Below are 10,728 nucleotides of genomic sequence, written 5' to 3'. Positions count from 1 at the left end.
CGCCTGTCTTCCTTACCAAAAGAGAAATGGAGCAACATTACAGTGCTTCCCTAATAGGTTGTTCCTTTGAGATTTCCCTGGTGAAATCATGTTGGAGGAAAAAAAAGAGTAGTGAACTTGTCTCTTTAATAGCTTCATTTGAAAAACTGGAAAACCCATTTTTCTATTTGTGAGAATGCAATCACAGTTCAGTGCTCTTCTGCACCATGAGTCAAGAATGCTGAAACCGCTGACTTATTTCGTAGGTAGCAGCAGCCAAGATCATAAATGCTAGCAGGTAAAGGCGTCTCAGCCATAGGTCTGAGACATAAAGAAAGCCACTGTCAATGGAAGAATTGTCTTTAACAATGGAAGAAAAATAAAAGAGAGCGTTTTCATCCTAAATCCTATTTAACCTGATAGTAGCCTGTTTTCATTTAATGTGTTAGAAGACACTGAAACACCCCACACTTCAAAGTCTCTGAAATCTAGTTATTTTATTATATTTATTCCTGAAAAAAACCCCAACAACCATGAATTGTACTTCTTGGAATTAAAAACTAGTATTCACGAGGGAAAAATACTCAAGAAAACTGAACCTCCTTCATCCACAGTTGAAGACTGTCTTCCCCAAAACCTGATCAGCTAAAAAGCCTACTCCATGTACTTAGCTTCCTTTTGTTTCTCCTGAGACTGCAAAAGACTCCTTGATTTAACACTGTTTTGAAAGTCTCCCTGTAGTGAGACAGAGGAGATTTTGATGGGGTACATGGAAGTTGAAACCTGTCTACTTAAGTCATCCATGGAAGGTATATGGAAGAACATACTTTACATGTAACCTGCCAGCTACTCAAGAAAGCTGTTCTTGTACGCTCACTCCTTCACTGTTTATAGCAAGGAAATCAGAACCGGTTTTATCTAAATCAGTAAGCAACAACAGTAGGCGGCTACTGCTGTTAAACACTGGCATGTTTCACAAGGCAGAGTAACTGCTGAAGCTAGAATCTCATGCATGCTGTGGTATAAAAGAGAAAAACACACAACAAAACCAAACAACATCAAACACTCATGATCAACTGTTTGGAAGTAAAACAGCTGGGTAGGCTTCATCTATTGAGGGAAAAGGTGTGAGTTACAACTTCAGTCTACATAAGAGCTGGATTTTATTCTCAGCCACTCTGCAGTCTGTCCTTTCAATTGATTTTATTCAAACAATACATATTTTCATTTCTGCTTAAACCTTTAGACACTAATTACAAAAGCATGGTCAAGCTGTCTTACGTGACCTTTAAGGCACAGTTTAGGACACAGAAACAGGATCCAGGTAAAAACCTGAACAGTAACACTTGTGATACAGCCAGAGATATGTTACGATACAGTGTATATATATATATGCCTCTTGCATTCAGATGCAAGTGGAGTTGTGTGCCTGGTTGGTTATAGTGCACAAATGGTCCTCCTCTTCCACTGCTTGTTTTCATAAGGTGCATCCTGTGATTAGATAGTGGTTCTACAGAGAACAGAAAAAGTCTGGTTACTTTTGCAGTGCTGTACAGTACTTTGGAAGATACAGCAAACATGAAAGAAGCATCAAGCGTATTTTCTGATCCAAGAACTGATCCTGTATTTTTTTGTAAAAAAAAAAAAAACAAGCTGCTGCTTGTTTGGAATTAGCTTTACATTTCTTCGGAGGTATTTGTGCTTTCCAGGCCTTCTGAGGCAAGGCCGCTGGGACGCTCCAGGCAAGGAAAGCCAAAGCTGCTCCCAGGTGCCCGCTCCCCGGCCAGGAGCGGTACCTTTCCCCAAGCTTGTCCGCGCGGGTCACCCGTGGGCACCCCAGCGAGGAACAGGCCGTCCGGCTGCTGACAGCAGGCGCTCCCCTCCCTCCGGTCACCCCCAGGCCGCCCGCCGCTCCTTCTCCCTCCTGGAGCCGGTGTCTCGGCGCAGCGCCTCCTCGCTACTGCTCGCCCAACGGGTGGCTGCAAGCCCGCGCCGGCCCGGGAGCGCCCCGCCCCGCCCCGCTAAGAGCTGGGCCTCCCCAGGCGGCGAGCGGGACCGTGGCCCGAACGCACCCGCTCCCCGGCGGCGGCTAACCTGGGCCCGGCGCCCTCATGGCAGCAGGTAGATGACCACGAAGAGCGCCAGATCGAAGAGGACGAAGAGCCACAGGTCCAGCCAGTAGGACTGCCCCGACAGCGACAGCGACAGCGCCCGGCCGCCATTCGCCGCCACACCCTGCTGCTGCTGCTGCTCCTGCTCCTGCTCCTGTTCCCGCTCCCGCCGCCGCGCCGCCGCCTCCATGTTCTCGGGGGTCGCAGCGCGACGCGGCCGCACCCACCGCGCAGGCACCAGCTGCTCTTCCGGGTGAGGAGCCAATGGGAGCGGAGCGCACGTATTGCCGCCACGCCCTGCAGCCCACGCGGGGCAGCACCGCCCTTGCCGCCTCAGGTAGCGCCCCGCCCTGCTGGTAGGCGGTGGTTGGTGACGGTTAGTGGCGGTTGGTGACCGTTGGGGCGCGAGTGGCGCTGCCGCTGCCTCTGTCACGATCTGGTGATGGCGCTCGTGTTTTCCCGCCTCTTCCAAGCAGGGCTGCGCTCCCTCGCTGCTCTCCTGGCAGGCTGCTGCCGCAGTGGCCCCTTCCCCGCTCATTGCTGAGGGGCTAATGGCGGTGCCAGGCCAGGCTCATGTGGTAAAGATCTTGGACGTGGAGGGAGCTCCTGCTTCTCCTGCTGGCGCTGGGAGAAGCGGTGCTTGTGGAGGCGCTCTCTGAGTGACTGACTGACATTTCTGCGGTAGTACCTGGGCACTACTGGTTGCTGCTCCCTGCCAGTCCTCAGGGCACTTGGCCAGGTGAGACAAGGGTGTGGAGAAAAGCAGGCGGTCAGTCCTGTCAAACGGTGTTGGCCTTGTTCCGTTAAGCTGTCTTGCGACTTGTGTGGAAATAAACATTCACAAGTTCTTCCCGATACGGTTTCTTGGAGAGCACGTGATGCCCTGGAAGAAACTGAAAGACCTTTTGGGAAATCCTGTTGTGAAGAAGTTTAGGAAAATTGAAATTGTTTTAAGATATACTCCTGTCCTTGAAGGTTAGTTGGAGCTTGTACACCCTAAACAAACATGAAAAAGTTCATGTAGATAGTGTATACTGTGTGCTTTATTTACACAACACACAGCTGCATAAGAAATTAAATTAAGCTGCACAACCTGATGCCATACTCATAGTTGGGATGTGCTACCCTCAGTCCAGCCAGTTCACTCAGTATTGAAAGGAGTGCAGTTATTTTCATTGCATCTAGGAGAGTGACCAGATCTTAGGAGTATACTAAATAAAAACTTCCTCATTGTAGCTATTAACCCTTTTAGGCCTCATACTAAGAGAAAAGGCAATACTTGCTGCAGAATGCAGAGCAAGTGTCCCTGATCAGAGTTTAATTTCTCATAAGCATGCACTTAGGGGTAGCTAGGTTCCTCAATAAGTTCTATCATTAGAAATAAGGATGAACTTGAATTTGTCTTTATATAGCAAGTATCGGTTAGGCATATGTGTGTTAGGTGAAGTATATTAGAGATTTTGGGGGGAAACAATGACAATACTTCCCCTTTAAGCCTTGTACCCATCTGTATTACCTCATTTGAGCAAAAGGAACTGTGGATTGTAGGTTTCCCCAGAGCAAACAATTTCCTATTAGGTTGCAAAGTAATGTAATCCTGAAATTCCTGCCTAGGAAACAAAAGTCTCCTAGTCAAATTTACTAGGCTATCTCATTCACATTCTAATATAATGATCTTATTTGTTAGTTTACCGAAGCTGTACCACTCTCCTCCATCCCTTTAATTGATGATCTTATCTCAAGTATTGGAGACTGAGTCTTTAAAGTTTTTTCCTTATTTTTTAAGTACAGCTGCTGACCACATCTTTGTGCAGTATTTGGAGTTGTCAAATACTTTTGAGCGCTCATCTTTTCTTTTTTTTTTTAAGTAATTATCAGATTACTTTTCAGTTTGTGGCCTTGTATGTAATCCAGAATTAACTAAAATAATTTCTCAAATACTTGACGAAAAAAATACCCTACTGATTATTGTAGCCAATCAATCAAACAAATCTGGTAACCTAGATCAGAATGACCATGAATCAGGGTGTTACTGGGCTGAGTGTGGCAGAGGTAAGTGCACTGATACCAGGCGTGGGCTGGAGTTCAACTTTCTGAACCAGAAGAGTGCAAGACTTAAAGGGTCAGCATACTCAGGGAAGAAAGAGAGAACACATTCAGGAACTTAATACAGCTTTCATTCCAGCCAGTAAAGTCTCTAAAAGAAATAAAATGGCATTCTCCAGTTTCCTGAAACCTTTGACATGCAATTGTTGATATACTTCTGTGCAATTTAGAAGCAATAATGACATGCAGCTGATAACGAAGGTCGAACTCTATAACGGCACATTGATAGTTAGGGCTTCTGTCTTACAGTTTAGTCTGCTTTTTCAGTGCACATAGCTTAACTGAAAGAATCTGTCACATAGCTTATTGCAAGCCATTATTCTTTGTCCCTCTCTCTTTTAGAGGCTTTAGTATCTAAACAAAATAGCCTAGAGATAGACAGAATTTTGTAATAGTGTTGTTTCCAGATTTTAGGGTGTTGTTTTTGTTTAGGGGTTTTTTTTTCAGTTTTTTATACCTTTGCTTTTCAGTTTTACATCCCTTTGTAATTGAAAATTGAAGGACTGTTTAAAATAGTATTCTCTTCATTGCAATGTATGTGTTACATCTATCCACTGAAAGATGATTATGTAAAAAATATCTACACTGAAAGTTGCATACAATCAATATCTGAGGGAGGAAATCCAAATTCATAAAGGGTCATCTGCCCTACTTCCTAACTCGAATACTGTTTGCGTCATGAGAGTATTTTGGCAGTAGAGGGAGCTATGAGACGCTGAAGACCACAAAAATATGGGCTAAGAGAGGATTCAGTTACAAAAGTAACTGAAGGAAAAAATGTTTTTCTTTCTTTTTGCTGGCCATAAACGAATACAACAGTCAAGAAGAGCAAAGAAAACAGAGGAGTAAATTTTGGGAGGTATTTTAAAAACCCATTAAAATCATAATGTAAATGTACCCGTTCAGAAATTGTACTTGAAAATGGACCTGTAACAGCATGTGAATAAGCACACGGCAGAAGATTATCTAGCTGTTTACCATCATCAGGGAATTCTGTGGTGAAGTGCTGTGAGACTTTACAGATACGTCTGCATTCATATTTTGGGTTAGACCTCAGGGCTGTCCTCAGGCCCACATGGTATTGTGACCTTTTAGCAAAGCCTTACATGAAACAGTCTTTTCCTAACTATGGAGTAGAAGCATGGGTGCAAAAAGCTCAGAAGCCAAAAAAAAAAGAGCCCGGGGCATATTTGCTGAAGGACAAGAGTGCTGGCAGCACACAGATTTGTTCTGCTGATGTGTCAGAAAGGGTCCAGGGCTGGGAAGCAGGCTGCCCTGTAGACCTGGGGACGGGACTAGATGACCACCAAGAAGCACAGTTAGATGGAAACAGCAGATCTTAACTAGTGCTGACCCTTGAGAGGCAGTTTTACTGCAACCCTTAGGAAACAGCACAACTCAAGGGAGGTGAGGCTGGGTTGAAAATAGCACTTATAAACTGGACAACATGAGCAGAACATGGTGAATATTTGTAACCCATCAAAACCAGCAGTGTTTGAAGTCAACATAGTCTGAAATCATTATTTATCTTGTTAAGGTACCTTCAATATTTTTATTCATGTCCTGAAAGAAACTCACTCAGAGCCTGCTAATGCTCTTCCTGACGCAGAATGATTTGAACCCGTAATAAATTGGAACAACTCAAAATTTGCATGTTTAAAAGCATGGTCATACTTTTAGAAACAAATACAGTGAAATTACTTTATGTGAGATATCTGTATATCATCAGTACATGCTTTATATTGTTCCTATTGATATGAGCAAGGTATCAATGGGATATCCTTCAAGTCCTCTAGGTGAGCTGTATTATCACACCATATTTTATGTTTACTCCGTATTTGTATTTACATAGAATTGTCTTAGAGACTTGGGTGTTGTCAGGTTTCTTTTAGTTTTTGCCATCCTTATTACACAATGTTCAATACACAGAGAAGCTGTTTATCAATATAAATATTATGGTAAGGAAACTAAGTTGCCATGTGAGAACCAGTGCAAAAAAATATTGAAGTTCTGCTTATAGAAAATACTTTCTGCAGCCTTTTACAATATGGCAATCAGGTAGGACTTGGTACAAATAACATTTTAGCATTTGTATCAAATTGTAATTGAATTTTGTTTATTCAAGGCAAAACAGTAAACATAAGGAACTAGCCTGTGTTTTCAACACGGCTAAGTAATTGCAGCTTAGGAGGTGCTGTGAGGGGATAAAAGGAAAAAAAAGCACAGGATATCTAGAAAAATGGTCTTTTTTCATTGGTTTTTTGATTCTGGTGCTGTTCTGGGTGAAGTACTTAGCCCCTTTTGAAGATTCTTTTGGCTTCAACTCCTTCATATAGGTAGGTCTGTTGGGAAATTAAAAAGAAAAATCAGTGGCTGCTATTACAAAGTTTCATTTCACAGATGCTATTGAGAGATGGCCAATAGTGATTTAATTAATTGTGACTGGTGGCTGTGTGGGGCCTACCAGCCCTTGTGCAGGCTCTGCGGAAAGGAACGTAAGGAAAGCAGCCTGTTGTCAGTAGGCATAAATTCTCTATGCAAACATTTGCACCACCGTGGGACGGCTTTTGGGAGCTTCAGAAAAAAACCAAAGTGTTGAAGTGCCGTATTCCCAATACTACTACTTAGCAAATTTCATCTATGTGATTGCTTTTATTAGAAGTGTGAAGAAGCACTGAAGGGTTGGACTGTATGGGTTTGATATCTCAAATCTCACACCTGTCTATAAGGTTGGGTTTTTTTATTTATTCTTTTAAAAAGCTTGTGACCCGCTAGCAGACAGGATCTTAAAGCGTTACAGTTCAGTTCAGTTTCTGGCTTTACCACAAAGCTGCGAAACATTTCCCTTTTGTCTCAAACTTACCCCTCTGTGCCATCATCCCCTGCCCCAACCCCGAGCTTTGTTTTAAAAGGGCATTTATCAGCCATTGACAGCATTACCCTGTAGTAAGCTCCTGTGGTAAGGCTTTTACAAGGCAGACACTTGGAAAAGGGCCTTCAGTCAGAACACATCTATAAGTTCTCTCTCTCTCTCTCTCTCTCTCTGCCCCCGCGCCCCCCCCCCCCATATACAGCTTGTATTCACAGGCTTCAGAATGTATTGATAAGATACAGTTCACATGGGTAGAAAAACGTAAAAATCACAGATTGCGAGTTTTATTTTAAAGTTTTAAATTTTGATAGATTACTCGACTTGAGAATTTTAACTAAAGAGAAATGAGGTTATTTGGCTTGAAGAAAATATTTCCTACTTTCAGAACAGCTTTTAAAATTTTTTCAGTTCATTATATTGTAAAGCTGTATGTAAGTGACTACTTAACTCACCTGAACAAGTTCATCACCTACGATTTCTCTGCATGCTCTGAGTTCTTTTCCATTATCTTTTCTAGTAAATATTCCTACAAGTTTGTTTCCTTCCATGTTCCAAGAGCCCTACAATGAGGAAAAAACCCAAATATTTTGCAATAGGTATGGCACTGATTTGATTTAAAGACTGCAGGAATGCTTAAAAGTGAGAAGAGATTAAAATAGAGTAATAATGTTTTTTTGGACATTGATGGAAAGGCTGTAAAAATGAAATTTTAATAAAACAACTAGTTTATTTAATTGCATAATAGTGAAGCTAGATTCTTTTAGTGCTCAATACACCTTATTTTAATTAATTGTATCAACAGAGAAAAAGTAATTTCTTATAAATACCTACTCTGCACTCTAGGTGGTGTACTTGAGTATTATAAGAAGTAAAATTGCAATCACCTGGATTTCATCATGTGAAAATTGCTACATACTCTGCTTTTTGGGCACTCTATGGAACCCTGAGTTTCGTGGTATGGTGTTGAACCATTAACAGTTAAGACTACCTTGTGTTTTTGTATATAAGCTGCAAGCATTCCTGAACAGTCACACTTTAAAAATAAAATTTAAATTAAAACCTAGGAAGACAAATCATTAATCTTGAAACTGTACCTCATAAAGTTATTATCATATAATAAATATATAATTATATAGAAAGTCTCTTACAGTAAGTTCAGTCCCATCAGCCAGACTGTACTCAAAATTGACTCCCAGAGTGAATTCAATATCTATAGTACGGAAGTTGCTTGATTCTTTGATAGTAAATTTGTTTCCATCTTGTTGAATAGTGATCTTCAGATTATCATGGGCTCCTAACTTTCTTTTCATTATGTTAACACCTAGAAAAATAAATTAATATCAATCACAAAAAAAACCCCTAGAGCATCTTATTTGTCTCTTTTTAGTAACTTTTCTGTGGTCAAGTGAGTTTATTCCAGCATTCTGACCCAAATTTTTATTCTTCTTCACTTTTTGTTGAGGCCGTATTCACCACTACAGATATAATACAAACCACTATCCAACTGGAATGGTTATGTTTATATCCATATAATGCCCAGTTTGTACAAACTTAAAGTAAGTATCAGGATGTTAAAATAACTTGAATCATGTGTTTCTATAAAATTGAAGAATGATGATTTCCTCCCCGTGTAATTTTTAAACTAGTTTCATGTTATCAAAATAATATTCCTACTACAGAATTCTGCTTAAAGTTTATCATTCAAATTCTCTGAGCCTTTTCCTCAAATGTAGACTTTGAGATTCTTTCCCCTGCTGAAATAAATCTGCTGGAATTAGTGAAGTTGCTTAAGATTAACATAATGTAATTAAAATCAGAACATTTCTCGGTATCTTCCCCCCCCGCCCCACTGTGGAATCTTTTGAAAATAAATGCAGTACACTATGCAAGGGCAGAGCAGCAAACAGCAAAAGGACAGGCTAGCCAGAAGGTGGGTCACAGACAGCTCAAGTTTGTATTCAGCCATAGTGCTATTATTCTTGTAGAAGGCATTGCAAAAGTAAGACTTACCCATCTCCTCCATGAACTTTTCATAGTTTTCATTTCTGTCTATTTTCCAAGTACCATTATATGCCATGTTTCTGTCTGTAGGAGGACTGTTCTGAAGTAACGTATCTTTGCAAAGAGAATTTATGTACTGGCTTATCTTGAAAGCAATTTACAGGATGATGTGGCTGACTAAAGCTCAACTGATGCACTGATCTTTTCAAGGAGAAGTTTACTGTAGTTTAATCAGATTTCCAATTGTGACCACACTGCTTGCTGAATCTTTCCCTGATTGCCCCCAAATCATGAAAGTATCTTTATTGCTTGTCTTAATAAAGAATTGCTAATCCATTCATTTTATTCACCATATTTGAGTTGTAGTAAAAATCAGCTATCCAGTGAAAACAGTAATTAGACTAAGAAAATTTCTTGACATTTTCTGTCTCTGTTGTATCTTCATGCTTGTGGGAGAGTCTTTACGCAACTGGAGGAAATATATTTACCCAACAAACCAAACACAAATCTCTACTTTGTCTATTATAATTTGGTAGAGATCTGTTCTGCTCAACATAATAAGCGTGGAGCAGAGGATTTACTGAATGTCTACAGGTTGTTTCAGAAAACTATCCACTTGCTTCTTGTCTAGTGCTGAGCTATGAAAATTGGGACGATACTCTGTATTCATGTGCTCACTCTCTAATATATAGTTTAAATTCTGAGCAGTTTCTACAAATTTTCTTCATTATAACACATTCAGTGAATGCTATGTGCATCTAACCCATTCCCACAACAGAAAAAGATGTGCAGCTAAGTGAATTTACCTGATGTGGTTGATTTCCATAGGTCCCAGATTTTGTCTGTTAAAGGATAATGCAGAACATGAGTCTTCCCTGACTTAGCTGCTTCTTCCCCGACTCCCTTTCCCCTCTAATTGGTGCTACTTGAAACTGAGCAAAACTATTGACCCAGCTTTTGTCTTCACCAAGTTTAGGATTATAATTATTCTGTTCACACAGATAGCATCAGCTTTGCTATCTGTTAGCTTCAAAATATAAATGCAAATCCTGAACGCCGAATTGGGTTTTGCTTAGCACACAGGTGATGGGGTTGTGCTTTACTTACCAAATTTTGACAGTGTCTCATGTTGTCATAATCTTGTACATCTATGGATTGCAGCCTGGAACAAGAGGTTTTACTGAAGTGTAACTATAAATTTAGAACTTTGCTAGCGCTGCCAGAATAGCGTGGCTTTTCACTCCAGTCAGCTTCATTTTGAAATCAATAGTAATCTGGCTAACAGAATGGAGAGGAAAAATAGCTCAACAAGTATTTCTCACTGGATGAAAAGAACAGAAAAAAGAACATAGATTCATATTGTTACAAGTGATGTAGGGAAAGGTGCCATACTTGCAGCCAAAACAGGGTGCTAGAAGCTGACCATGCATTACAGTTAAAATTAACCTTTCCAGACCCTTTGGTCTTTTGAAAGATGGGATTTGGTGCAAGCTAGTCTGTTGTAGTTGTGAACACCTCATGTTCCAACTACGGCGATTCCAGTTCAAGAAGAGACTCCCAGCAGTAATTTGCAGAGGTTATCTCAGATCTGCCAACAGAGCTCCTTTTATGAGTGTTTCCTAATTCATTTCATTTGAAGTGAGCCACCTCCTCTTACAC

The 10,728-nt window shown here is 40.9% G+C and overlaps 1 protein-coding gene and 1 long non-coding RNA gene across 2 annotated transcripts; both read right to left on the bottom strand.

Annotated features, from left to right (window-relative positions):
- Positions 1-1,176: 1,176 nt before the first annotated feature.
- Positions 1,177-2,292, bottom strand: LOC127015976 (uncharacterized). The gene is made up of 2 exons (XR_007766406.1): positions 2,074-2,292; positions 1,177-1,489 (listed from the first exon to the last, which is right to left on the bottom strand). It is a non-coding gene; the product is annotated as an uncharacterized LOC127015976 (long non-coding RNA).
- Positions 2,293-6,487: 4,195 nt separating this feature from the next.
- Positions 6,488-9,145, bottom strand: FABP2 (fatty acid binding protein 2). Its single transcript, XM_050896505.1, has 4 exons — positions 9,079-9,145; positions 8,217-8,389; positions 7,521-7,628; positions 6,488-6,538 (listed from the first exon to the last, which is right to left on the bottom strand). Exons 1-4 carry the CDS (start codon positions 9,143-9,145, stop codon positions 6,488-6,490), a joined length of 399 nt encoding a protein of 132 aa, XP_050752462.1.
- Between the last annotated feature and the right edge of the window lie 1,583 nt (positions 9,146-10,728).

This window comes from Gymnogyps californianus, chromosome 4 (genome assembly GCF_018139145.2).
Source record: "Gymnogyps californianus isolate 813 chromosome 4, ASM1813914v2, whole genome shotgun sequence".
NCBI classification, from domain to species: domain Eukaryota; kingdom Metazoa; phylum Chordata; class Aves; order Accipitriformes; family Cathartidae; genus Gymnogyps; species Gymnogyps californianus.
This window is presented reverse-complemented; position numbering and strand designations above follow the sequence as displayed.